This window comes from Drosophila serrata, unplaced genomic scaffold (assembly GCF_035046125.1).
Source record: "Drosophila serrata isolate PLE 108 unplaced genomic scaffold, ASM3504612v1 contig_3, whole genome shotgun sequence".
Taxonomy (NCBI): Eukaryota; Metazoa; Arthropoda; class Insecta; order Diptera; family Drosophilidae; genus Drosophila; species Drosophila serrata.
The window spans coordinates 181,268-204,901 of NW_028256901.1; the positions used below are offsets into that span (position 1 = coordinate 181,268).

General features: G+C 37.5%; 1 protein-coding gene and 1 long non-coding RNA gene across 48 annotated transcripts in view; one reads left to right on the forward strand and one right to left on the reverse strand.

Moving 5' to 3' along the window:
• The window catches only part of OtopLa (proton channel otopetrin-like a), a 25,399-nt gene extending 4,644 nt beyond the window's left edge, over window positions 1-20,755 (reverse strand). For 2 of the 47 annotated variants that reach the window (XM_086838647.1, XM_086838565.1), the window contains exons 1-9: window positions 20,655-20,727; window positions 12,913-13,123; window positions 11,366-11,499; window positions 10,975-11,013; window positions 3,611-3,721; window positions 2,145-2,329; window positions 1,884-2,047; window positions 1,514-1,625; window positions 1,297-1,457 (exon numbers count right to left, since the gene is read on the reverse strand). In XM_086838647.1, the coding sequence (XP_086694773.1) occupies window positions 1,297-1,457; window positions 1,514-1,625; window positions 1,884-2,047; window positions 2,145-2,329; window positions 3,611-3,721; window positions 10,975-11,013; window positions 11,366-11,499; window positions 12,913-13,062 (1,056 nt within the window). In that variant the 5' untranslated portion in view covers window positions 13,063-13,123; window positions 20,655-20,727. Of the gene's footprint in view, window positions 1-1,296; window positions 1,458-1,513; window positions 1,626-1,883; window positions 2,048-2,144; window positions 2,330-3,610; window positions 3,722-4,729; window positions 6,066-6,116; window positions 7,073-10,974; window positions 11,014-11,365; window positions 12,178-12,912; window positions 13,124-13,407; window positions 13,465-20,509 lie in introns of those variants that run through there. The other 45 variants (XM_086838795.1, XM_086838684.1, XM_086838605.1 and 42 more) reach the window with 31 other exon arrangements.
• On the forward strand, window positions 2,203-10,589 carry LOC147645169 (uncharacterized). Its single transcript, XR_015273414.1, has 2 exons — window positions 2,203-2,344; window positions 8,546-10,589. It is a non-coding gene; the product is annotated as an uncharacterized LOC147645169 (long non-coding RNA).
• Window positions 20,756-23,634: the final 2,879 nt, after the last annotated feature.

The following is a 23,634-nucleotide window of genomic DNA, read 5'->3' on the forward strand; positions in this document are numbered from 1 at the left end:
GCGTTTGGGTTTTCGGGGGAGGTTGATGTACAGGTACACACGGGTTTTGGGTACAGGTGTACGGGTTGAGTTGTTAGGGCTAGAGGGTACAGTATACAGTAGAGTAGAGTAGAGTAGAGAGTAGAAAATGAGTTGCATATCGTACCTGAAATGGCGGCCTAGTCTGCGATCGCGATCGAATGGGGCGGAGTTGTGGGATTATGTACACAAAAATGGTTCATTAAATTAACTACGTAGCAAAATTTCGAAATTTTTTATTTTAAGAATGATTATGCGTTTGATTTTGGATTGGATGGAATGAATATGGTTGAATGTGAATGAATGAATATGGATTGATATATGTATGAATGAGCTGTGGCTGTTTCAATGGGTCCTAGGGCGTGTGAGTGTGTGCTGAGGTGCTGGGGTATCGGAACTACATATATTTATAATGTTATAGTGTTCAGAAACAGATAGGATCAAGGATAAACCCGATGTGAGGTCAATCTGATGTTTAGTTACTCTTTTTATACAATTTTTGTTTTCATTAAACTTGAATCTTTAAGACATTTAATAAATATAAAACACTTTTAATAACAATCTTGTATTATTAACAATATTTTATGTATTTTTATCAAGTACTTTGTATTATTATTAACAAGTTTTTGATTGATTTATTTAGTGCTAAAATCAGATTGATCTTTTATAGTTATTTGTTTCAAAGTCTGTTGTCTGTTTGCTATCATGTTCATTGGAAATTGACTGATTGATTGAGAGAAGCAAGCGAGTGATAATGGCAGATGTGATGTGATTGCAAATGCAGATACAGATACAGATACAGATACACTAACAGATGCGGATGGATGAGAACTGAAGTTAAAAAACTGCCAATTAGCACGCCAATTGAAAGAGGTCCGTGGTGAGTTTTGGATTGAGTTCGATTGAGATACAGATACAGATACAGATACATTTACGGATACCGGAACCGAAACCTGACTTTGACAATGCCGCGACCTATCCTTTGACTGTAAATTAACACTAACCTCGCCTCGCGACCTACCCTTCTTCGGGGCCAGGGGACTCTGAGTAGGAGCTTGGGAGTATATGGGGAGTATCGTGTACTTATGATGGCTTTAACATTTAACATACGAGTATATAGAATAGCCGTAGATAATAGCAGTAGTAGGTAGTATTTGGTAGCAGTAGTAGTAGTAGTAGTAGTAGTAGAGTAGTAGTTTTAGTAGGTAGTAGTCATATGCTTACAGTGTTCTTTAGTTTTTTAGTTTAGAGCTAGGCTCCGAGACCCCTCAGACTTACCCGGGCGTTCATGAAGATGAAGTACATCTGCATGAAGGTGAAGATCATCTGAAGCAGCGGATTCACTCCGATCAGGATGTGGTGGCAGGGCGAGTCGAAGGGTATCTCGAAGAACGATCCGAATTCCAGTCCAATGTAGATCATGGCGCCCAGTCCGAAAGCTGAATGCATTACACAGAGTTACATGGATGTGAGGGAGTTCATTAGGCGGACTCACCGATGGCTCCCACTCGTAGGAAGAAGCTGCCATGCGTGGGATCACTGTGGGTTGTCTTGCGTTTGCGCACATTCTTCGGGGTGACGGCCACCTCGGCGTCCACGGGTGCTTCCTGGGGGTAGGTCAACGACAGATATATGGAATTAAAAAAAAAAAAAACCAACCAACCCCAATTGTGGCTTTTAATTAGCTAAGCTCTGGCCAAGGCTTTGCCTTTAATTGAACACTGGGTCATGTGAAATGTATCACAATTGAGGGTCAAAGATTAACACAAAAAAAAAATGATGTTATATTAGCAGTAATGCTAATGGGAAGCTAATCCATTAAAACTTAAGACTTGTAGTGTATAATATAATATCGGAAAACCCACTTGATATGCGGCGCCCTTGGCTGCCTTGCCAGAGTCCTTAGAGCCCTTCGCATCCTTCGAATCGGCGGGATCGGCATTCTTGGCTTTCTTGGACTTCTTCTCCTTGGGTTGTGGTTTCGGCTTGCTGCCCCCATTGCCGTTGCCGCCATTGCAGCAAGAGCTCTCTGTATCAACAGAAATATGTATCGATTAAATATGATTAATAACATATCGAAAATATCAAACTTATAATATTCATTTCGTTTGTAATAGGAAACTCACCCTGCAGCAGGAAACAGAAGACATAGAGGAGGAAGAGTATGCTGACGCCGTAGAGATATGTGAAGAACGTTTCGTAGTAGAGCACTGGCAGTCGGTGTGTGGTCACATCGCTGATTACATAGGCGATGCAGACGACGATCAGGAGGATCGCATACACCAGACTGGTCACAATGAACAGCGATGTCCTGCGGAGGATGGAGGTAAGGAGCCATTAGTCCTTGCCTTGCGAAAAATGCCACTTCACAATTCGATTATGTACAGAAGAGTAAACACTCGAGGGGGTGGTGCACTTATGGTGTGTGGGTGTGTGTGGTGGGTGTGTAAAAATACGGATGTGTACGGGTGTGTGTGAGTTGTGTTGGATCCACCATTTGACCCACTGTCCCGCTTCCTTGTCGAGCGGAGCGCTAAGTTCCCATCTCCCTTGGCAGGTCTTGATTTTCTCAATGTGAGGGAAGTGGGTGTGTGTGTGTGTGGTGTGCGGGAAAGAGTAGTGTAGTGTAAGAGTGTGTTTGGCATGCGAACTAAGGTCTCAAGTGCATTTCCACTTGACGACACGAGAGCATAACCGCCCTGAATTAGCCCCCATTTGATGTTTGATTAGCCACAGAGACAGTCCTCGAACTGCACAGTGGAATCTAAGCAATGTTTTCGGTAGATAATATTATTATCAATAAAGGATTCCCCTTTAAAATGATAGAACTCTCATAACATCAACAAAATTAATTATTATCTTTGTATAATGAAGATTAAAAGAGTGTTTCTTGTGCTTTCTAAAAGTTTACACTATTTATATTAATTAAATTTACTCAGTCAATATATTCCCATTTAAAATGTTGTATATTATATTATATATTATATTAATACTTTAAAGTATTTTACCATTTTCTAACCACTGTGCCTTATTTGCAGTTATTTTGTGACCCAGTTTAGTTACTGCTTTAAATACACACACACACACACACACAGCTTTTCCCAACCCCCAAAACCCACTTTTCCTTCTCTGTGTGAGTGTGTGTGCAAGAACTGAATCAAATCCGATCTGTTTGCATTGAAGGAGAAGAGTCCTTAAATTATGCAGGACATCAAACTTGATTTTCAGTATTCCTGATTAAGAGAATATATTGCAGAATTTATATGCTTGAAAGATGTATTCCCCTAGTTTTCTATGATGAGTATTTAAAATCATTTAATTAGGTGTCAAGTGAAAAGGGATATATATATTTTTGAACTATTACTTGTATCAGAAACATTGCAATCAAATAAAACCAATCCCAAGTTAATTATCCTTATCTATATAACCAAAAACGATATATATTTCAGCTTCGATAGAATTTTGTGTGTGATTTTTAGGGTTTTATGAAACAGAGGTTCATGGACATGGTTTTTGATTAATATTTATAATTATTATAATATATTTGGTTGTTTTTTGGTTAGGGTAGGTCATGGTGTTCTTGTCACATTACCATAGTTCGATTGGTCCCGTTATCGGATTTGTTTCGTATGTGCCCTGTACCGTTATTTTCGCTGGCATAAAACTGTACTTATTTGGATTTGGCTTGAATGTGTAGCAAACCCTATAAGATTCGATTTGAATTAAACATATATAGTTTGATTTCCAATTTATGGTATAGAGGGAGACGGCGGGAAACATCACTATTTATTTTGTGACGAGGTGGATATATAAATATGTATGAAAGCACACAACGCAAAAAAAAACGGAAAAACGGAAGCGGAAATCCGTTTTCGGGGGGGTTACACCTCGTTACGAGAGAGAGAGAAAGAGAGAGCAGGGATTGCACCTTTAGTTATATATGTACTTGGGATTAGCAATACTTTATGTACAGGGAAGTGGGTGTGTGTGGTGTGTATCGGCGAGTGAGTGGGTGAAGCTGTTATACACAGGGATTAGCTTAGCTTAATTCTGAGCAGGGAACGGCCTTGATTTTTAACTCCTTTTGCCTCAAAGAAAAGTCCCCTTAAATAAGGTGCTAAGTTCTGCCGGAAATTGAGTGTATATCGTGTCAAAAGTTAACAGTTGGCATGGATTTTAAGTTACTCTAGTTCTTTATTTTATGCTTTGAAAAACATGAATGCTTTACACTGTCAGAATCCATGAATAAGATCTATATCTTTTGGTATTCTTGTTCTATAATCTTTTATTTTATTTTCTTAGATATCAAGGACATTAGGGTGTCTAAAACTCAGTTTTTTCTTAGGATCTTCTTAGGGATCTTAAGAATTTCTAAAACCTTCTCGAAAACCAAGTTCTTATTACTAATTTGTAAATGAGCTTTAATTTCCTTATGAATTTCAGTATCTTCTGGTTATCAGAGATGTAAAAAGGGATTTATCCAAATAAGTACCTCAAGAAGAAAGAAAAACCTTGATTCTTAACTCAAAATTTGTATCATTATCGATATGATACTTCTTAAGTTACTGATTGACTTTATACAAGGTAAAGACATAAGAAAATATGTACGCCCCCACTTAAGTTTCGATATCCTTTTCCCACAACCCCGATTTTTTCCCCGAAATAGGTTTTCTTGTTATCACTTATCGTTATCGGTTATTGCTTATCGCACCTTTGCAGCGGCTGTGGCATGACGTTCTTGAGCTCCATCTCCTTGTTGGCGGCGTTGTTCTTCTCTGCACTGTCGGTGCTGCCGGCGGTGTGGGAACGGGATACCGGCAGCGTGGCCATGTTATCGCCGCCCTCCACGTCGACGGTAGCGACCTTCACTTCACCGCCGCCCATTGTCTCCGTTTCCGTTTCGGTCTCCGTTGTGCTGGCTTTTGGCTGGTTCTCTATTTGGTTTTTCGATTCCTACGATAACTATCGATAGGCGGCCGCCGATTGCAGTGCACTTGTCACTTTTCGCTTCCTTTTTATCCTTTTTTATGTGTTTTTTGCTGTGCGTAATTTCTGTTGTTTTTGTATTTATGTACTAGATCGAAACAATTTGCAGGGGGGTTATTTATGTTGAATTCCGATCCGGAATGCAACAGAATAGTATTAGTATATAGCTATCTCTTTTGGCACCGAGCAGAACCCCCCCCCTATATATAACTCACTCTTTCGCTCTTCTTTTAAGCCTTCTCTCTCTCTTGCGATTTTTGACAAGACTTTGTGTGGAACGCATTTGAAATGCATTTGGCAATTGGGCCGAAAAGCTGATAAGGCAGATGAGGCGTGGCCAGGATTCCGAAACGGACTGCATCCCGGATGGGAGCGACCCAGTGACCTCTCTCTCTTTCTCTCAACGCTCCCTCTCGCTCGCTCTCTTGCTCCGTCGTTTTGCTTGTAAACAAGCCGGAATCAACCCTGCAAGTTCGGCGGGGAAAGTGTATCCTGTGGAGCTCGAAAACTCCGGTGCTCCGGTGCTCCGGTGCTCCCGTGTGTATGCATTGGACCCATGTAAGGGAGCTGCCTCCAAAGCAGCGTCCACAGCATCCTTTTTCACATTTTTGGAGTCCTCGAGAGCGAGCAGCGAGCAGGCCTTCTCTGTGTGTATAATAAGCTGCTTAACTTGGGTGTGTGTGTGTGTGTGTGTGTGTGTTTGTGTGTGCGAGAGCCTAAGTATTTGTGTGTATTGCCCGGTGCCATCAAAAGTCCTGCTTCCTTGCTTTTTTCCGTATTCGTTTTTTTTTTTTTTGTTTGGAGGCCTGGCCCAGGATTTCCTCTACAACATATTACTAGAATCCCTGCAAATTGTTTCGATTTCCCGAAAAACTTTAACGTTTCGATATTTCCTAGGATATCTGGAGTCCCGGATGGATCCTTGTTTGGTTTATGTATAGTTTCACTTTAGAGGGGCAATCGGCACTTGCCACAAATCACTTTTTATTCACTTTAAAAAAATACATCGGTTCTTTTCAACTGTTTCCTTGATTTAACTTATAAATTCGGCGAGCTTTTCTGGCAAGGCTCTGGCCTCTGTGAAGAGGATGCCTCTTGGAGGACCTGGCTACCTGGTTCCGAAAGAACGGTTCGGTTCGCTTCGCTTCGACACGTCCAAGACCCTTTACTATCCAACTACAACTGAAACGGGCCCTGCCAGGATGAATCCAGCAGCCAGCAGCCAGCATCCTTTTTGGCCAGCAGCCGCCCTCGATTTGCGCCGAATCCTTGCTCGCTCTCTCTCTCTCTCTCTCGCTTACTCCCTCTCTGCCCTGCTGTTTGCTCTCTCCCTCTCTTTCTGGGCTTATATGGCGGTTCTGCTCGCACGCAGGACGTAGGGGAAAAGCGGTCCTGTTTGTATGCCAAAAAGTAGGACACATTTTAGGTGCGCGCTCTGTTGCTCTCGGTTTCGCCATTCATTACGATTTTTTTCCCTTTATATCCTTTTGTGTTAAGCGGTGATATTTATTTTTTACTTGCAGGAATTTATGCAATTTTTTTTTTGTATGTTGTTTTTTACTTAGGCTTAAAGTGCCTTTTAACATATTTTTTAATAAGAGTCTAAAGCCCTTCTTTGTTTTTTGTTTAGCTGTGAACTCATTTATTTGTAGGTTTTTTTTTAGTTTTTAATTTAATTATCTTAAAAATAGCCAGCCAGGACTCTTATTTTCTGCATTTCAAAATATATTGATATTTGTATAGCTTCTTATTTTAGCTTTTATTGTTTATCAATCGTAAATGTTTAAGCAGGATTTCATGAAGTTCTTCCAATATTCGGAGTTCTGTATTTTTTTTAATATACATATTGTTTCTAACTTTCTTTCCTTTCCTTTAGTTTTTTTCTTTTGTGATTGAATTTTAATTTGTCCGTGCATTGCCATATTTGCCTTTTAATTTGCACTCCTTGTCGAAAAATACGTATCTTTTAATTGAGTTCTTCATCTGGCAGCCAGGACTCTTTTTGTTTTAGCCGCCACACACACACTCGCACACTCACACTCGCACACTCTTTAGTCGCGTTGTAAATGGGTCAATTTACGTAGTCCCGAGCTAAGTGAGAGCTGCTGCAGAGATGAAGATGGGGCTGCAACATGCCAATCAGCGCCCAGTTGCAACTACCAACTGCATCCTGCCCAGGAGGGGGTCCTTTCTACCGTAATGGAATGAATGGAATGGAACAGGCACAGGAGGCGGCAGGAGTCAGTCATCGAAAAGCAACAGCCCAAAACTCAATTTAGTCACGATGCTCTGGGCAGCCTTTACTGATTTTACTACTACCGATTCTTGTTGTTATTACTGTTGTTGTTGTTTTAGTTGTTGTTGTAGTTGTTGTTGTTGTTGTTTTAGTTGTTGTTGTTGCGGTGCGACGTGTTACAACCACCCCCCAAATCACCCAAAATCAGGCAACTTTTCTACACAGTGGAAGCAATCCATAAAAATATCAAGTGAAATATTTGTATGCACTACATTATTTGTAATTTTTGATTATTTTTCTGCTGCGAAAATGTGGACTTAAGTATTGTTTTGATATATATACTTGATCATTATTAAAAAATATTTTATTGAGCATTAGGAAAAGCAATATAATATTAAAGCATCAAAATAATTTATTAAATTTAAAGAAAGAGTCAAGATATAATCCTTTCAGCAGAATTGCGCATTAAATATTAAACTTGGAGCTCAAATATATATATTTAATAATATTTTCAGAACTTCATGTTCCACAAGTTTCAATTGCAAATTTTTAAAGAATTTTTGAAATACATTAAAATTAATATCTAATATATAATAATAATTAATATATAAAATTATTTTAGATCCTATAGAGGATATAAAAAAAAATATCAATACCCACAGCAAACTCACTTATTTACCCTTATCCACAGACCAACCAAAGGTGATTGCCTTATTCACAACATCCTTTTGAAGACTAAACCCATCCTTTTGTCCCTCCCCCCCCCAGCTCCTTCTAATCCCTCTTGAGTTTCGCTTTGTGGCCCACTGTGCGCTGTCGCAGAGCTTACGATAAAGACCGACGTCGCCGTCATGCTGTCTGCGCTTGCACTTCGTTCTCACTCGCTCGCTCCTTCGGCGTCGTCCTAGCCCCGTTTATCGTAACTCCATTGCGGCTTCCTTTTGTGTCGCTGTCCTTTACCCTCTGCCCTCTGCCCGCTGTTGCGCCGTCCGCTTTGTGCGCATTTCACAACAACATTGCGGCATTCTGTTTTGGTTGCGCATTCGCCGACAGAGTTCCCCCCCCCATCGTAGCACTCGCCGTCGCCCCTTCGAATTCCCAACTCCCGAGTCATCGATGAAGGAGAACAGTGAACTGTGGGCAAGGGGTTGCAGTGGAAGAAACACACAACAAAAAAACAACAACCATGAAGGTGCAGTGAGAGAAAAATTGTCTAAGCCACTTGGGGCATTAGTTTCTATATATAAAATATACTAAATTATGTATTTTCTTCATATATTCTTTTCATTATTTAATTTCTTTCAGTGTAATACAGTGGAATGTAAGGATTTGCGCCGCAACTCGCGGTATTGCGTCGCAGTTGCACATTCAAGAGGCGGAGAAAGGCCGGAAAATCGGCCAACAGACGGCCAGCAGAGGGTTAAAGGTGGGAAGGTTGGGGAGTAGCTGCCGGGAGGAGGTGGTTTATCGAGTCCTGGCAGCCGCACCCTGATCCCAGCCAGATGAGGACGTGTGACCCAAATGCCATTCACTCACTCACTAATCCCAGGAGCAGGCAGGAGCAGAAAAAATGGGAAAGAAAACCCTTGAATGTAATGCCTAATATTGGATAATTTATCAAGCATTGTAATCAGAAGAGATTCTCCAATTGCGACTTATTTTCAAGGTAAGTGTTCTCAATATTCTTCCTTCTCAATTTCAAAAATATGTTTTTTTTTTTTTTTTTCAAATTCCCCCTCCCTGTTAGTTAACATGCATAAATCAGTGACTTGTTGTCTTCCCTAATTTGGATCAATGACGAAAGACCACCCTTCATCAGGCTATATTTGTTGTGGACTTTCATCTCCTGAAGAAGGGTTGCTCTCACTCACAGCACAGCACAGGGGCTGCTGACGGCTTTCCTAATTATATCTTTATCTACCCCTAGCCATTGACGAGGTCTTCATTAGGCCTGGCTTATTTTCATTAATATTATTTTTAAAACAAAGTGAACAGAGCCTTGAGAGCCTGCTCCAAAAAACCTTGTGCCTAATCGGGTGATAAATAGGTGCGAGGACATTTTTATCTATGGATTGAGAGGAGTTGTCGTCATTGTCGTATATAATAAAATAGGAGAATTGAGCTTTAAGCAAGGGTACAAAAATATAACAATTATTTATTAAATATTGTATAACCTCAGATACCTAAAAGCAAAGTCTACTAAGACTATAGGGTTGTATCAAAAAGAGGATATGTTTCTTAAAACTTTTCCCATTTGAACAAATTTTGGTATATAGGTAGGTAGATGATAACCAAGTCAACATAACACATTTCCTAACCCTAGCTCACAAAAGGTCCTGAGATCTGAGCTCTAAGTTTACTACATATGAAAAGAAAGTGTGTTAGTATTCCTTACCGAATTCTTCTCTAAAGGAGTAACATCCTACTAAAAAATATATAGTAACATGTATAGGATATGTTTTTCAAAGTGATGTCCTTGTTCAAAACTTTCCGTTTGAGTACAATATTCTCACAGTGAGACGTCTCTGGCCATCTGCCAAGCATCGATAGTTTCTCGCTGTCTCCGGCATTGCCTTCTGCCATTGTTAGCAAATTGCTGCGACTCACGAATGTAAGTCATTCGTACAATGACACTTTGGGCGGCGGAGACAAAGCCATGTCTCCTATACCCCCTAGTTCCCTGAGATTCCCTGAGTTTCCCTGGGTTTCCCTGGGATTCCCCGAGTTCCCCTGCAGATGCTGGGGTGCAAGTGGTATTTGAAAGACGCCAGAGATCTCTCTTTCCATGCATCGCTGACAGTTCATGCCGCAGCCAGCCAGCCAGCCGAGTGTAATGCATTGTCGGTTTGTCAAGTTGCGTAATTTGTTTGCAACTCCAAAACGAGTAAAACGAGGCACCCCACCCCGGACCACCCTACTTGCAGCATTGTGTAAGCGATTTTGGATGACTCGCCGCCCACTTATTTGTTTTATGTCGGGCTCCTTTCCGTCCCCCGCCCCGAACAAAGATCGGAAATGTAAGGCAATGTGCCCCACTGGCGTCCAGTTCGTTGACATTATAATCCCGGCTGTTGCCAAATAAAATAAGAATAAAATGGAATACAACAAGAATCAAATAAAGCCACGTACAAAGAAGGGCTAAATGATAGTTTTGTGACTCCCTAAGCGGATATGCTGCTTAATTTTGGATTATATTTTTTGTTAGAGAGAAAGACACGCCTTTGGTAAATGATTATTGGGAGTAATAACCTGAGTGGTAACCCGAGAATATATGGCTCATATTGAATTTCCCCTAATACCTTGATTGTTCCATTCTATTAAACTTATTAAAAGAAATATTTCATATAAATACATTATAATAATTTATATTCTGATGCCAACCTGTTGACTTTCTCCACAATTTTATGCTCAATTTCTAATCTATATTTACGCTACCCCCAAGGATAAGTTAGTTTTCTTAGTATTTGGTTAGCGGTGCTTGGAACAGGTGTAACTAAATATATTTATATAACTACAGCTATAAGATGCCATCGCAAGATGTAGGTGAAGGACACGATCTACTACGCTCCGGTGAAAACTAAACTAGGATATCGTTTTGGTGTCTGGATTCTCATAGAGTTAGTAGGAAAGGTATTACTTCGTACGGTTAGGAGAGTCGCTATATATGCATAATTTATATTTACGGATTTAGGAAGTGAATAGATTGGATAGGTTATATTATTAGCAAATCTGACCTTTGCTGTGGACGCGTCAGAACCGGTGGATGTTTGCCGCTGTAACAGTTTCTATCTGATTAAATTGTCAATTTACGTCTCTACCAAGGGGTTCTATCTCAGATCGATATAGTTAAGATAAGGAAGAGGAATGACAGAGTGTCTCTAGCTTTATCATGATCTTTCTTTTTCTGGGATTCTTGGGAATGTGAATGTGAAACAGAAACGGAAACGGAAATGGCATAATGCAGACACACGAAAAGAAACACATTCAGTGGATGAAGAAACACACATAAAGTTGTGCTGGCAGATAGGTGGTTTTCTTTTCTTTTTTTTTTGGGTTTATCACAAATACATATATAGATGATATGTAATATATTTAATGTTTAGAGAAATCATGGAACACACTTACTTGGCGTTTTTCGGTCGTCGTGCATCTATGGGAAAGTCATCATCGAAATCCAAATTAAAGTCCTCGCCAAGATCGTGGGGAACTAGTGGAGTCCTCTGATGGGCAGGACTCGTGTGGTATCCATCGCCCTGCAGCTGCATGGGATTAACCATAAAGAACAATTATTAGAATTGGGTAATAAGATCAATATGTCTTCCTAGGGCTTCACAACAATAAATTGGAATTTTATGTATATATATATATATATATTTTATACAATTATGTACAAGGTTAGTCCAGGGATTGTCACAGAAATATAGTTCAACTTTAAATGGGAATTTTGGGATTATATTTTGTATATATTTAATATGTATATTTTATTTTATGAAAAGGCTTCACAGAAATATTTACAAAACTTTCTCGCAAATAATATCTCTGTAAATCCATAACCTTACTAAAATATTTATAAATATTTAATTATGTGGGCAATTGGATTTTCAAACAATTATATTTTCTTAAATTTTAATTAATCCATTTCTGCACAACCTTCACAAAGCAAAACAATAAATTACATATTTACTTATAAAACAATTCGTTTTTAAAAGCATGCATTTTGAAAATAATTCATATTTAGAGTGAAACAATTCCAATTTATTGCAAGAAAATGATATTACTCATAAAATTATGGCACTTATCGCCTTTTTTGGTTATCGATAAACGTTTTCGATTACGATTTTCGAGGAACTTAAAGTCAAGGGCGAATCGGTTACTCGTGCAAGGATTTTTGTTGGTTAAATTGATCCGGTTCAAATTCTTTGGCTATATAGAAAAATCTTGGAAAAACAAACAAATGATTAATCTGCCACGCACACACATCCCGATACACACACACATACACTGCATTAGGTTTAAAAATCATATGCAATATTTACAAGCTGCTGTTGTTGTTTTTTTGTCTGATTGATTAATTTCCATATTTACATTTGTTAAGGAATGTTTTTTTTGTGTTTATGTTTTGTGTGAATGAAATGGAAATATATTTCAAGGAAATAATTATATAATTTTTATAGTATAAATTAGTAAGACCTTTACTCTGCAAGGTAAAATTATAAAATTATTATTGAACATATAGTTATTTTATTTTGCCTTTACATTAAAAAGTTTCAAGATAAATATTCTCCAATTGTTATTGTGTAAATTATTCTAGAGATTTGAAATCTCTTTAAAAAAATTACAAACTCATTCCAAATAATGTTCTGTGACATTTCTTTAGACAATATTTTAAAGAAATTTGAAATATCTAGTTCTTGTAGAATCATACATTTAGCTTGAACAATGTAGTGGAGCGTTCTTGAAGGCACCATTTTTAGGAGATTTCAATTCTCTAGCTTCGTTTCTATATTCTCTTGAATCAATATTTAGTAATTAATATTTAATAATGAGCTTCGTGTGTTAATGAGGTGGTGTGTGTTCGATTTGGATGTGGTATATGGTATATTAGATACATATTGCATATGAGTTGGACGGAATGGGTAATCCTTGTAGCGAGTATATCGAATAGCCCGTACCTTGACCACAGTGCCGACCTGATTCGATTCGGATGCCGATTGGCGATTGTCGAGCAGATTGGCCCGCTCCATGTTATCGAGTTGAAGTGTCTCCCGCGGCTGGTCCAGTAATCGTTCTCGCATCTCATGAATGTAGGGACACCGCTGCATTCCTCTCTTCGGGCCTCTCCGTAGATTCTCCTCTGCTTCCTTTCACTCTGCCCTCAGCTATCTATCGGATATATCGGTTACCGTTTATCGGCCAGTGAATATTGTATATCGGATATATTTGTTGAGGGGGATGGTGGGTACTAAGCAAAGCTTCTAGCGTTGATTGACTTTAATACGTTTTAAAGTTGAAAGTTATTGCCCTGCCATTCCTATATATGCGGCCGTATATGCGCCTGTATATATCTCTATATATGTATATATATTTATGTCTGTTGTAAGTTAGTATAAAGTTTTCTTAGGGAGGTAATCGCTACAGTACGCTCAAGTGTTATAAATCAGTCATACGGTTTGCAGCAGCAGTTGATTTTTGTTCAAGACTTTTGGTTGCGCAATTTGGTCGTTCTGAAAACGGAGAGAGAGAGAATTATTGGAATATCTATGAATATTTTAAAATATATAAGAAATAATACGATACATTGAAAAAAATTTTTAAATTTTTGAGACTTTTTAGGACTTTATATTTTGTTCATTATAATATCATGATGATGATGATGGTTGCCCAGACAAGTTTAGCATATTTTCATTAAATCAATTCATTTACCCAACCCAGAAACTTTATGCATTTATTTTCAAATTCAAATATGGACCAAAATAGTGATCGAAGCGTTTCGCATTGCCTGGTTTTTGTTTTAATACGCATTCCCAAAATTATTTACAGAGGCCTGCAAAAAGGGGGGCAGCATTATACATATATAATGGCACACGACCTCTGATTCTATTTTTCCCATGCGCAAAAACATAAACAATATTGGATAATATTTTGCAACATGCAATTGCCTCCCAGTCACCCCTCCTCTTCCTTGGCTTGTCAATTATGTAGTCTTATGTGGCGGCTTCCCATGAATCTGGATAAGACTAGAGATATGTTTTGGAGTAATTGAAAGTAAAGAGCATTTTCTCAGCTACCCTCATCAATCTGTCAAGATCCCGGATGGCTTCAGTGGCCTCTACTTGGCACTCATCCATCAGCATCGGACATCATCGTCGTAATCATCATCTTCATCATCATCGCGAGGGAGGGTCATAAAAATTGCGCTAGTTTTTCCTTCTGGAATTTCCACTTGTTGCCGCTGATGCTGCCGCCTCTCAAGGGCGCGGCTGATGGAGGAGGCTCACATAAATTTATTTTTAATTTCCAAGCAAATTTTGATGTTCTTGATTGAACCAAATATTTGGAATTCGGAATTTGGCAAGAAGAAAAAAATCATAAAAACTCAAATATTCCGTTACGCCTCGGACAATGCAAGTTTCCAAATTCCAATTCAGCGAAATTTTAAAATAGCCTTCAAATATTTGATGGCAAATGGTTTTACGCTTAGTGAACATAATTTAAATGTTTTTTGGAGGTCAAGAAAAATTACATACTTGACTTGAAGAAAGTTTGAAAATCAATATTTATCGAAATTTCTATATAACAATTTTGTCAACAAATAATATATTAAAAAACTCATAACTTGGCCAAAAAAGCATTAATTTTAATTCGGAAAGCTTTCCCATGTTAGTTTTTAATAGGTTAACAAGCCTGCGTACTCAATTTAACACATTAACAAATTTAAAATTTTTCAATTTTTTTAAACATTGAAAGATGTAAAAATGTAACCATAAAAATACAAAAAAAATTTCAAAATTGTTTTGCCTGTTTAAGATGGCTAGATTGACTCGGCTTTCAATGCTGATCAAGAATATATATGATTTATAGGGTCGGAAATGACCGAAAATAAGCGAAATAATACAAATAAAATTAAAAAATGGTTAAGCAAAGATTTTAATAACCAAATTTATCAATAACATTCTTATTCAAAAGTTACAAATGCAATATATATTGTATATATATCATATATATTTGTATACTTAAAAAAGACAAATCCCAAAAGTCACAAAAGAACTTGATCGATTCTTGGCTAATGGGGTCAAGTTAACGATTAGCGTTTCGATTCGTTTTGGTTGCATTTTGTTTCGTCTTGCCAATAATGTTTGTTGCACTGACCAAAAAATAAAAATAAAAAAGGCAAGCTTTGGGCAATTAACAGCGTTGGGTTAGTTTTTGCGCCGGTTTCGCGAGTGTGGGGAGATGTTAGCCATCAAATGTTAATGGTATTAGCCAAGCTTTCAATTTGCGATACTGTGTTGGTTGTTTGAACGAGAACATGCGACAATTCTGGCCATGGAACAGAGCAGAAACAGAATCAAGAAAAATACAGAAAACACTAAAGTAAAATACAGAAAAAAACTACATAGAAAAAGCTAGAGAAATATGCAGTACCACGACGTCGGCAACATTATGGCCTTTTATGACCGCCGACATTGCCTTAATACGTTCTAAGATGGCTCTATTTCTTACTTCTAACTGATCTAAGAATGCTTTTTTATTATATTCTTATGTTTTTTTACAGCTGAAATGGCTCTTTTTTCATTGTTTCTTAAATATATTTTAGAGGAGGTCTCAAGACAAGGTTCATTTTGACCAACTAAAGGGAAGAGAAGGTTTCAGAACTTGGTTTATTATTTGTTTTTGTTATTTTTTTATGGCTGGGAAAATAAGTAAATAAACAAGAAGGGGAACTAAGGTAGATAGTATTTATTTAAGCTCTCACAAAAATAATATAAAAATACACTTTAAAGATAAACAAAGCTCAAATAATATAAAATAAAAAAATAAACCATTAAATAATAGCATTAATCTCCCTTGAATACAAACATCTTTTCCATATTTTATGCATAATTAAGCATAGTTTTTCATTTTCCAATCGATGCTATGAATATATGAGTGCAGTTGGTTGCCTTTTGTTGCTCCGCTTTTTGTTGTAAACAAAAACTGTGCCACTGGAATTGGCTTGGGAGATCATCGTCGTGATGAGATGGCGCTGCATTCGATGTTGCTACTTTATGACAGTGTCCAATGACAGACGGCAGACGGATAATGCCCTGAAAACCCCATCCCCCTTCTATAAAACCACCTCTCCACAAGCCCCGCCCACAGTAAAAAATAAAAACCAGAAGCTCAGTGGATCGGGGGGAAAAACAAAAGGAAACACACCGCAGAAAACGATACAAAAAATAATAATAAAAGTGAAAATGGGGGTAGGAAAATCTGATCTATGCAGATCCATGAATCCACCGAGACGGGAGACGGAGACGGAGACGGCGCCCACATTGAGAACCGGATATGCAATTGTATACTGAAAAGAAAGAATGCCAAACTGGGAGAATCCCAATCGGAATCGAAATGGAAATGGAAATGAAAATGGTTGTGGAAATGGAAATGGAAACGACAAAGGGGGAGGCTGGTGGAAATGGGAATGAAAATGGGTATGGAAATGAGCATGAGAACTGGCGGCGACAGATGGATGCAATCCGTGAAATAGGGTGACCTTATAAACAAAAAACACAGTCTGTCCTCCGCTCTTCGCACTCAAAGAAAAAGGGGCTCTACAAATATATATCACTATACTTTATAGTTTCTTTCTTCAGTTTATAATAGTTACTTTTACTGTTTATAGTTAGTTATTATAGGATAGTATCGGAAATCGATCACAACCAATTTTGTCAACCAATCAAAAATTCAAAAACGCATAACTTAGCCAAAAAAGCATTAAATTCAATTCGGAAAGCTGTTCTATGTTAGTTTTTAACAAATAAATAAATCTACATACTCAATTTAACATTTAAACAAATATGAAAATTTTCCATTTTTTGAAAATTTCACAGATGAAAAATTTAACCATAAAAATACAACAAAAAATTTCAAAAAATGTTTTCCTGTTTTAGGTGGCTAAATCGACTCGGTTTTCAATGCTGATCAAGAATATATATGATTTATAGGGTCGGAAATGGCTCCTACACATCGAAACAAGCTTCTGACTGAAATTGTAATACCATTCTTTGAACCGATATTTACCTATATTTATATGACAATTTGTTCCACAAATCAAAATCTAAAAACCTCATAACTAAGCCAAAAAAGCATAAAATTAAATTCGGAAAGCGGTTCTGTGCTAGTTTTTAATATATTAATAAATCTGCATACTCAATTTAAAATTTAAACCAATTTGAAAATTTTCAATTTTTTTAAACTTTTAAAGATGTCAAATTTTACCAAAAAAATTAAAATAAAAATTCAAATTTTTTTTATCGTTCTGAGATAGCTAGATCGATTCGGCTGTTGATGCTGATCAAGAATATATATGATTTATAGGGTCGGAAATGACTGCGTCATAGCGAAACAAGCTTCTGACCGAAATTATAGTATCCTGCAATGGTTAACTTGAATTTCTTAGATTGGATCTTTGTTTTATTATATTTAAAGATTTTAGAATATCCCAAGAAATGATAATAAAGTAAAACTATAATGTATAAAGTTTTGACACTAAATTCTCCAACAAAAAGCGTATGAAAAAATACGGTCATAGGTTTGTTAAATGTGTTGTATTGGAACAAAAATATAATTTGTTAAGTTGATGCATTTTCTCAACAAAATTTTAAATCCTTAAATATCCTTAAAATACACTCTGAAATGCTTTTAAAAATCGCTTATACCGAGTCCATTTAGCTTGGTTTTTTTTAATGACAGACTTCCATAAAAGGTAGCAATTAAATGCTGAGTGCGTGATGCACTATGGGTTCTGATATTTTTTTTTGTGAGGAATGGTGGGTGGGTTTCGAGGTCCGTTCCATTGCCCACGGATTCATCACCCACTCCCAGTCCCAGTCCCAGTGCCAGTCGCAGTCTTTCGGTCCGTCAGAGAGCTGTCCATCCCCCGGAGGTCGTCGGCTCATTAGTTAATATATGCTCTGGCACACGATACTCACTCTCGCATGCAGAATATGCATTCCGTTTTGTTGTGCTTCTTATTTTTCGTGCTTTGTTTTGCGTTTTTGATCCTGTTTTCCATATTTTATGCTGTGTCCAGTGCCACCCCCGTCACCACATCATCATCATCATCGGCGGCAGCACCACCACCCACCGAACTAAGAACTAACCACCGCTGGAAATCGCGTGTCGCGGTTTCAACCCTCGCGAATACTTTTCCGGATTTCGTTTCCCTTGAATCCCAACATTTGCCTCGATTGTGCTCGATATATATTTATGCTTAGATCGATATAAATCGGACAAAATCAATGCCAAAACGCAGTCATCGATATATCATTTTTGCTCGATGGTAATCGGTGAGAATCACGATCAACCAGTTGGTAAATGTTGTCTAATAGTAATTTGGCATTCGATATATATATTATATCGATAGTAATCGATGGAAATCGATGGTTTCTGAAGTATAAGCCAACCAATAAGCTATGTTAATAGCATTTGCCGAGCATCACCATCAAAGAATCTGATAAATATGTCAGCCTCTGATAATGATCGCTTTGTTTAATTTAATGACATCGTGAAAGTATGAGTATTATGTGAAAATAAATTCTGCTGGCAATGATTCACTTAAGTAATAAGTATTTAGTTACGGAGGTTAGTGAATCACGAGATCAATGAACAACATTAAATATTCATTAAGCTCTATGAGGGTAACATAAAATAGATATTTCTTCTACATTTTTAAGTAGGTCTAGTGACTCACTAGATCAGTCATTACATTTACTTAGTTATTAAAGTAAAGATGACAATGATCTGAGATAACTATGAACCATTTCTCGGTTCAATGATTTATGGTATACAATTCTAGACTGAAACCTATATAATCAAGTTCATATTAGATCTCTGACAAGATGAAGTCATTTTCCAATTTGACGGAAAGCTATAGCTGTAGCTCTTGTTCTGGCAATTCACGAGATTGTGCGATCAGTGAGGATTATGCCTGGACGGTCGCCCTGCCAAGGGTGACCCAATTCTGGGTACCGATTCTGTTACTTCTCCCAGATATATCCGCCCGCGTTTTATTTTTTTCGTGCTTCTTTGTCCCCTGTGTAGCGCCTCTTGTGCAATTAAGATTTTCCCTCACTTGGCCCCAGCGGCACTTCTATGGGTTTTCCTTGGGCCAAAGAAGAAGGTAGCGAAATCCGAAAAAGGAAAAAATATACGACATACGCCCAATGTCTTTCTAATGGAAGACCAAGAAATGTATGTGTTGGTAACCCGAGAAGGGCAGCCGCCAGTTTGATAGCATTCGAGAGTGCCGAGTGCCGAGTGCCGAGGGGGTGTTGGGGGATCATCAAAGAGCTTAGTTACAGTGGAGCCCCTCCCATGTGATACTCGAACCACAAACCCAAACTATATATCTTTGACAACTTTACCAACACCCAAGTTAATCCCATTTGCAAAGGTTGAAAGATTATAGGTAAATCTTTATAGAAAGAATTTTAGTTTTAAAATTAATTTAAGGTAATGAAATTTATGGCATGGCCTTTAATTTTACTAATTGAAGATGGTTTTTCATATGAAATACTCTCAGAAAAGTTGATCAAAAGGAAGTTATAATAGTAATATTTTAATATTTTAAGGGTACCGTAAAATATGAGATGTTAGCAGCACAAAATGTGTTGTTATTCTGAAAATACGCTTTAAAAACTAAAAAATATGAGAACTTCAAAATTCCTAAATATATCTTATCTTATAGGAACCATCACTTGACTTACTTTTTTTTATTTTGTGTGGGGGGAAGGCTGAGGATTTATCCTGCCATTCAGCTCATCGGCGTTTCCCTTTCGAGGTGCTTCCTCTCTGCGTTTTTTTTAGTATCCTTTCCGCCTTTCGATCTCTTCCCCTGTCCTGGTTTCTTTTCCTTTGTTTTGTTTCCGCCTCGCGAGGAAGAAGTAGAATCAAGATGGTGGGCGGGGGGCGTGATGGCGTCTGTTGCGCGCGCGTTTATACCGTTATTATGCGTTATGCGTTTTACGGTTTGTTTGTTGTTTCTTTATTGGGTTTTTCCTTTTCTTTTCCTTCTTTTTTGGAGTTCTTTATGTTTGTTACTTTCTATTGTTGTTGTTGTTGTTGTTGTTGTAGAGTCCTGTTTTTTTTGTTGGTTAACAAAATAGAATTTGTTGATTGACAAAACCGGAAACAGGCTCGCACACATACACGCACTGAAGCAGCCAGGAAGCGCACACAAAACACGCACACACTCAAGCAACGCAGACAAAATGGACGACGACGCACTTCTTCATAAACAAACAACAACAAAAAATGCAAAAAACTTCAACGTGATTGGCACTTTTCCTTCTTCTGTTTATTATTATTATTTCTTTCGTTCACTGCACAACAAAAAAAAAAAAAAAATAGAACCAGGCAAGAAAAAAAATTAAATGAAATGCAAGCAATTACAGCAACAAATAGCCAAGAATAATAGCAATTACTAGAGGCAATTCTACAAAAATGCAACTTTGTTGTTGCTAAAACTGGCTTTAAAGCAGGGGAGAGGGGAAAAAAAGCGAAACAAACTTTCCAGCTATTGCTATTATTCCCGTTCCCGGCCCAGAGAACGTTGTCTTTTCTCTGATCTCTATCGTGTACTTATTAGTTAGCCTTAGGTTTATTATTTATAGTTGCCAAAGCATTATTGTTATTGGTTAGAAAAAAAGAGCACCGGTCTGAAGAGGCACCACTCGCTTCCATCACTCGGAACAGTTCGCTTTTGACTGAAAGTTGAACGCAAAAGCGGAAGCTCGAACGCCGAACGCCGAACGCAAAGCAGAAACCAAGAGACTGGAAAGACAGCGACGCACAGTGGGGTTGAACCATTGATTTATAGTCGATTTATAGATGGGCTATTGTAAAAACATCCATATATTATATATATAATATTATTTGGTATTTAAAAAGAGCTCTTTTAAATATTTCAATAGCGCTACATATTAATAATTCTGGTTCGAAGGCAGTTTATAAAAAGGAAATATTTTTTAAACGATTCTTTAAGATGTTCCTAGGAGTTCGAATGAATAATAGGTTAATATATATTTTATTTTTCATCATGTTTTCGTTATATCAGAATTATTGCTGTATTTTCCTGTTTCACACTGCCAAAAGTGAAACATAATTTTCAATGTGCTTTATTACCACTGTGCGTTGCTGCGACGCCGCATCGCAGTCGACGCAGGGCCAGAACAACAGTGTATATCGTAAGCGCTTACGATATTCGTGCGGTTAACGTCTCTGTCTGTTGCTTCTTGTTGTTGTTATCGTTACTGTTGCTCTTGTTTTTGTTTTTGTTATCGTTTCGTACAGACAACAAAGATATGAATTATAAATCAATTTTAATTCAATTTTATTTGTAAATATTTTTTTTTATTTTAGTCGAAAGAAATTATTTCCTGAAGAAAGAAATGTCACAACTATTTTTTTATGTGTACCTTCTACCAGTTTTTATTGCGGCTTAGTTCTCCCTTTTGCCACCATTATTCGTTGCACACGACTTTCGCGAATTGTAAGGCCAAAAGGGGAGAAGTGATAATAGCCAAAATATCTCGTAAAAAAGCACGTGAATAAAAGCAAATGTCTATGCGACAGATTGAATAATTAAGCGAAATACGAACGTAATAAATATTACGAATTACCAAAACCTTAAATAATATTAATCAAGTAAAAAAAATATAATAAACATAGTTTGTTTTAATTATTATATTCATGAAGAGAAAAGTTTGAATTCAGTAATTCTTAAATAAATTTCTTAAATAATTTGTATATAATATATATATAATATATACATATATATTAATATAATTTTATATTAAAATATCATAACTAAGCCAAAAAAGCAAAAATTTCGATAAGGAAAGCTGTTCTGGGCTTGTTTTTAATATATTAATAAATCTGCATACTCAATTTAAAATTTAAACCAATTTAAAATTTTTCCTTTTTTTGAAACTTTCAAAGATGTAAAAATTAACCCAAAAAATTAAAATAAAAATTCAAAAATTTTTTTTCGTTCTGAGATAGCTAGATCAACTCGGCTTTCGATGCTGATCAAGAATATATATGATTTATAGGGTCGGAAATGGCTCCTTCACATCGAAACATGCTTCTGACTAAAATTATAATACCATTCTTTGAGCCGATATTTACCTATATTTATATGACAATTTCTTCTACAAATCAAAATCTAAAAAACTCATAACTTAGCCAAAAAAGCATAAAATTCAATTCGGAAAGCTGTTCTGTGCTTGTTTTTAATATATTGATAAATCTGCATACTCAATTTTAAACTTAAACTAATTTGAAATTTTTGCATTTTTTGAAACTTTCAAAGATGTAAAAATTTACCCAAAAAACTAAAATTAAAATGAAAATTTTTTTTTTCGTTCTGAGATGGCTAGATCGATTCGGCTTTCGATGCTGATTAAGAATTTATATGGTTTATAGGGTCGGAAATGGCTCCTTCACATTGAAACAAGCTTCTGACTGAAATTATAAAAGCCTGCAAGGGTAAAGTAATTCTAGATAAATATTTGTAATGCCTTTAAACTTGATAAAATATTTGAAGTACTACTTGTTAAATATTCAATATATATAACATTATCTTGAATTTATTATTAAGATATATATATATGTAGCTCATACTTCTTTAGAAACATATGGTTATGAATGTTGTGAGAATCCTTAATAGTTGCACTGCTAGAACTACGAGTTTATCCCTCTAAAAAGTAATTAAATCATAAAGAACAATATCCCCTAAATCATCTAGAGTGTTAAATTGAATAGATATCTTCCCATAAAGGCCTGTTGTTCCATTTACCCTTCCCCTGTAGCCTCACCAACCCCACTGGGCTAAAGGCTAATTGCTGAACTAGAAAGGACTTGCAGTGGACTCCCAACCCGACCAAGACTGCGTCCATTGTTCTTGGCTGGCCGGCTGGCCAAGGGTCCCCTTGTCCGGCTGGGTAATCAGATTATCGCCATCGGATCGCCATCGAGGGACCTGGCCAACTCCCTTTGGGAACCGCGTGCACTAATGGGACATGCAAGGTGCGACTGCTGAGGGCAGGAAGTCCAAGTCGAAGTTCGGCCAAGATGCACTGCAGCCAAGGCGTTGACACAAAAAACTTGCCTCGGGTGGGGAGGAGGAGGAGGGTGCGTTGGCTTGCTGGGTAGTGCGAAAAGAGGAGTGGCAGTGGGCAAATGTGGGCGCGGCGCATGCGTTCGAGTCCTGCCAAAGGACATTCACCTCTGGGCTTCGGTTTTGCCGCCAAACGGGGTGCATTTATGTGTATGCGAACCACTCGTATTTGTATCTAATTGCAGGCGCGCCCACTCTCAACAAAAACGTGAAGGAAAATTCACGGAAAATAAACATAACGAACAGCAGGGGGTCCTGGGGAAAATGGATGGAAAAAGCCTAATTGAATTAGGGAAATTAGACGCTACAAAAAATTGAATAAATAATGTCCCCAGCCCCACCGTCTAAGAGAGGCTTGTCTTGAGAGGATCTGTATCTGCGGCTGTATTATGTACTATATCCTTTATGCTATATATCCTTGTGCTCACATCCTTACACTGTGTGCGAGTGTGTGTGTGTGTGTTTAAGCGTGTATTTTTCGGAGCGGAGCTAACCTAGTTTTCGGTTGGCCAGG